Genomic DNA, 4,962 nt, shown 5'->3' with positions numbered 1-4,962 from the left:
TTAAATACTCAGATGGAGTAAGATGTTAAATTTTGGAGAGATTGACTATTACTACCGTTGTGCGTTCCTCTTTTGTCTCTGTTATAGATATTCTTATATTTTTGAATTCTAATATATATACGTTTTGTTTTTACAAATACCACTAATTTTCTATGTTCTTATAAATTCTATTTTCGAAGCGATTTTTAAAAATTCTAGTTATTTTGTCAGGATGCCACCTCGTCGTAGAGAACGAAGCATGTCGAATCTGAATGCGATCGAGAACGAAAGGGAAGCAAACCCGAGTGCTTCCGACGTATTACGAGCAGCTGCACATCAGTTAATTGATGACCTTGTGCAGAATCCCACGGGTCGCCAGCGTAATTTCAATGAAGGGGGTTGTACTGTTGAGCAATTCAATCGTATGCACCCTCCTTTATTTGATGGGAGAGGCGATCCAACTTTGGCAGAGGATTGGATTCAGGACATTGAAGAGATTTTGCGAGTCCTAACTTGTACTGAGGAGCAAAAAGTGGCGTACGCCACATTCAAGCTTACTGGGGAAGCGAAGAGGGTGGATCTCTGAAAGATCTATCAGGGAAGCAGAGGGGACAGAGATAGTCAGTTGGCTGCACTTCAAGCAGATCTTTCTTGAGCGCTTCTTCCCTAGCTCTTTCCGTGAGGACAAGGCTATGGAATTTGCCACCTTGGTTCAGGGAACAATGACGGTACATCAGCATGCTGCTAGGTTTACTGAGTTATCCCGTTTTGCTACTTATTTGATTCCCGATAAGGAAAAGAAGGCACGTAAATTTGAGCAATGACTAAATGAGAAACTGTATGTGCGTGTGGTGGGTTTCCAGATTCGGAACTTCTCAGAATTGGTGGATAAAGCAACAGTTTTTGAAAGAACCCTTCAAAGAAGCGCTGCAATGCATGAACAGAGGAAAAGGACTACTCCTACTGGGTACCAGTCTGGCATGGACCAGGGACCATGGAAAAAGAGGAATGAAGGTAGTAGTTCGGGAAAAAGGCTGGTTCAGAGTAATCAACAGCCCTACCAGTGTAGGACATGCAATCAAGTGCACTCCGGAGAGTGCAGAAAAGGGGCGGGATTGTGTTTTCGTTGTGGCAAAACAAGACACTACATCAGGGATTGCCCAATGCAAAATAGGAGCAACCAGACATTCATACCGCCACCTCAGAGGAATGAAGTATCGGCCCGGGGCAGCAATCAACGTCCTACTGCGCCTGCTCGAGTCTTTGCACTAACACCTGGAGAAGTTGAGGGTAGGAATGACGTGATCACTGGTATGACTCTTTGGTTTTACTTTAAGGATTTATAGTTTCTACTATTTTCTTTTCTTTGATTGATTCTGGTTAAGACTTTGAATATTCTTGGTTCATGGATAAGTTTGAATGTGATCACAGGTACTCTTTCTCTGTTTTCTAATAATGCTTTTGTGTTATTTGACTCGGGAGCGATACATTCTTTTGTTTCCACGGCGTACTCTAGATTTTGCACTTTAGATACTGAAAGGTTGAGGAACAAGTTAGTGGTTGCGACCCCAACAGGAAATTCTGTAGTCTGTAGTGAGATTTTACCTGGATGCCCTCTTTCTATAGAGGGAAGACAGATGCCAGCAGATTTAATAGTTTTCCACATGGTTGGGTTTGATGTAATTTTGGGTATGGATTGGCTGGCTTCCTATCACGCCAGTATTGATTGTGCTAAAAAGGAAGTGGTATTCAGACCCCCTAATGAAGGTGAATTTCGGTTCACAGGGTCAAAAGTGAGGTTGACTCCACCCATCATTTCTGCCATTCAGGTTGGAAAACTGTTGCATGATGGTTGTCAGGGATTCCTAGCCTGTGTGGTAGAAGCGCCAAAGGGGAAGTGATGTTGGAACAGATACCTGTTGTGAGAGATTATCCAGAGGCCTTCCCTGAAGATTTATCGGGACTTCCACCCGAGCGGGAGGTAGAGTTTGCTATTGAGTTAGTTCTAGGCACGGCACCCCTTTCGAAAGCACCTTATCGCATGGCGCCATCTGAATTAGCGGAACTCAAAGAGCAGTTGCAAGATTTGTTAGATAAGGGTTTCATCAGGCCCAGTGTTTCACCTTGGGGAGCTCCAATTCTTTTTGTGAAGAAGAATGATGGATCGATGAGAATGTGTATCGATTATAGGGAACTTAATCGGGTGACCATAAAGAATAAGTACCCGTTACCCCGTATAGAGGATTTGTTTGATCAGCTTCAGGGTGCTCAAGTATTTTCGAAGATTGATCTTCGATCAGGTTACCACTAGTTGAAGATCAGAGCTGAAGACGTGGCTAAGACGGCGTTCAGAACCCGTTATGGCTATTATGAGTTTTTGGTCATGCCTTTTGGCCTGACTAACGCCCCAGCCGTATTTATGGACTTAATGAACAGGGTGTTCCATGAGTTTTTGGATAAGTTTGTGGTTGTCTTTATTGATGATATACTGATATACTCCAAAAGTGAGACCGAGCATGAAGAACATTTGAAGTTGGTACTTGGGACACTCAGAGACAAACAGCTGTTTGCTAAGTTGAAGAAGTGTGAATTTTGGCTTGATTCAATCACGTTTCTGAGGCATGTAATTTCGAAGGATGGTATTTCAGTGGACCCAGGAAAAGTGGAAGCCGTGGTTAATTGGTCGGCACCGAGGAATGTTCATGAGGTTAGAAGCTTTTTGGGATTGGCAGGGTATTACCGTCGATTCATTGATGGGTTTTCCAAGATAGCAGTTCCTCTCACTGCACTCACTAGGAAAAATAATAGGTTTGAATGGACAGCAAAGTGTGAAGAAAGCTTCCAAGAGTTGAAACAGAGATTAGTGTCAGCCCCGGTGTTAACAGTTCCCACAGCTAGAGGCGGATTTGTTGTCTATAGCGATACTTCTAGGCTTGGTTTGGGGTGTGTACTGATGCAACATGGGAAGGTTATAGTTTATGCCTCACGCCAACTGAAAGTGTATGAGCAGAATTATCCCACTCATGATCTGGAACTCACGGCAGTCAATTTTGCACTTAAACTTTGGAGACATTGCTTGTATGGAGAAAAGTGTGAAATTTATACGGATCACAAGAGTTTGAAGTATTTCTTTACCCAAAAAGAATTAAACATGAGACAAAGGAGGTGGCTTGAGTTGATCAAGGATTATGATTGCACCATTAATTATCACCCAGGCAAAACTAATGTTGTAGCCGACGCTCTAAGTAGGAAGTCAGTGGGACCGACAATTGCAGCTATTACTACTCAGCATAGGTTGTTGATGGATTTAGAAAGAGCCGGTATTGAAGTCTTTTCTAGTGATACAAGTGCTGTCATGGCCAGTTTAGTGGTTCAACCTGCTTTGATAGATAGAATCAAAGATGCTCAGAAAGTGGACTCAGAGTTGGTGAAGCTAAGGGAAGAGATCGGAAGCGAGTACAAACCTGATTTTTGTATTTCCAAGGATGGAGTTTTGAGATTTAGGAGTAGAGTATGCATACCTGCTGATGATGAACTAAAAAGGTTGATTCTTGAAGAGGCACACTGTTCTTTGTACACTGTTCACCCAGGGAGTACCAAGATGTATCGGGATTTGAGAGAGTCCTTTTGGTGGAATGGCATGAAAAGGGAAATTGCTAAATTCGTAGAACAATGCCTGACTTGCCAACAAGTGAAGGCGGAACATCAGAGACCTGCAGGATTATTACAGCCACTTCAGATTCCAGAGTGGAAATGGGAACATATCTCCATGGATTTTGTGACAGGTCTACCAAGGACCGTAAGCGGGCAAGATGCTATATGGGTGATCGTGGATCGCTTATCGAAGACCGCCCGTTTTGTGCCCATTAAAGTTTCTGATAAACTAGAGAAACTAGTTGAACTGTATGTGCGGGAAATAGTGAGGTTGCATGGAGTACCGGTATCCATTGTGTCGGATAGAGATCCTCGTTTTACCTTGAAGTTCTGGCAAAGCTTACAAGAGGCAACGGGTACTCAGCTAAGTTTCAGTACTGCTTTTCATCCTCAGACAGATGGACAGTCAGAAAGAACTATTCAGATTTTAGAAGACATGTTGAGGGCATGCTTGATGGATTTCAAGGGATCTTGGATGCAACATTTACCATTGGTTGAGTTTGCATATAATAATAGCTTCCAAGCTAGCATTGGGATGGCACCTTACGAGGTTTTGTATGGCAGGAGATGTAGGTCTCCATTGTATTGGGATGAAGTAGGTGAAAGGAGTTATGAGATTCGGAAAGAAAGGTAAGTTGAGTCCTAGATACATTGGGCCGTTTGAGATTCTTGATCGGTTTGGACCGGTGGCGTACAGGGTGGCTCTACCACCAGCGTTCTCGGGAGTGCATAATGTGTTCCATGTGTCCATGTTGAGAAAGTATATCCATGACCCCACTCACATCATAGATCATGAACCCTTGCAGATTCAAGAGGACATGACCTACACCGAGGAACCATTGCGGATTCTGGACAGGAAAGAGCAAGTGTTGCGGAATCGAACTATTTCTTTGGTTAAAGTATTGTGGAATAATCATGCTATCAATGAAGTATCTTGGGAATTCGAGGAAGAGATGCGAGTAAAGTACCCTCATTTGTTCGAAGGAAATTATTATAGCTTATAGCAAATTCCGAGGACGGAATTTTTGTAAGGGAGGGAGGATGTAAGGCCCAGTGGGTTGTGAAGCCGGTCTGTGCTTGAGGGCCTAGCCCTTTCTTTTTCGGTGGGCGAACGACGCCGTTTAGAGGGGTAAGCTTTTCTTTTTCACTCTCCCGATTTCTTTTCCTTCTCTTTTGGCATTGCAGTTACTCTGTTTAGTTCTTTCTTTTCTTTCTCCGCAACTCTCTCCGTCCCACGTTTCTTTCCTTTTTCCTTTGAGTTTCAACTTCATTTCTTGTTGTTGGCATTAGTTTGAGTTTCCGAATCCCATGCCCTAGACCTCCTCACGT

The 4,962-nt window shown here is 43.3% G+C and overlaps 1 protein-coding gene across 1 annotated transcript; it reads left to right on the top strand.

The window, feature by feature from the left end:
* Positions 1 to 701: 701 nt before the first annotated feature.
* Positions 702 to 4,637, top strand: LOC121262002. Its single transcript, XM_041164451.1, has 9 exons — positions 702 to 782; positions 843 to 1,290; positions 1,510 to 1,746; positions 1,839 to 2,067; positions 2,485 to 2,787; positions 2,990 to 3,057; positions 3,195 to 3,452; positions 3,765 to 3,882; positions 4,331 to 4,637. Exons 1-9 carry the CDS (start codon positions 702 to 704, stop codon positions 4,635 to 4,637), a joined length of 2,049 nt encoding a protein of 682 aa, XP_041020385.1.
* Positions 4,638 to 4,962: the final 325 nt, after the last annotated feature.

This window comes from Juglans microcarpa x Juglans regia, chromosome 4S, assembly GCF_004785595.1.
Source record: "Juglans microcarpa x Juglans regia isolate MS1-56 chromosome 4S, Jm3101_v1.0, whole genome shotgun sequence".
Classification (NCBI taxonomy): Eukaryota; Viridiplantae; Streptophyta; class Magnoliopsida; order Fagales; family Juglandaceae; genus Juglans; species Juglans microcarpa x Juglans regia.
Note: the sequence above shows the minus strand (reverse complement) of the source record. Positions and strands in the feature narration are given on the sequence as shown.

Excerpts from the sequence above, each read along its gene's own strand:
- LOC121262002 (XM_041164451.1), top strand. The coding sequence starts at position 702 with ATGACGGTACATCAGCATGCTGCTAGGTTTACTGAGTTATCCCGTTTT. Across the intron at positions 2,788-2,989 it reads CTCACTAGGAAAAATAATAG|AATTATCCCACTCATGATCT; the intron begins GTTTGAATGGAC and ends GTGTATGAGCAG. Across the intron at positions 3,883-4,330 it reads CTAGAGAAACTAGTTGAACT|GGTGGCTCTACCACCAGCGT; the intron begins GTATGTGCGGGA and ends GGTGGCGTACAG.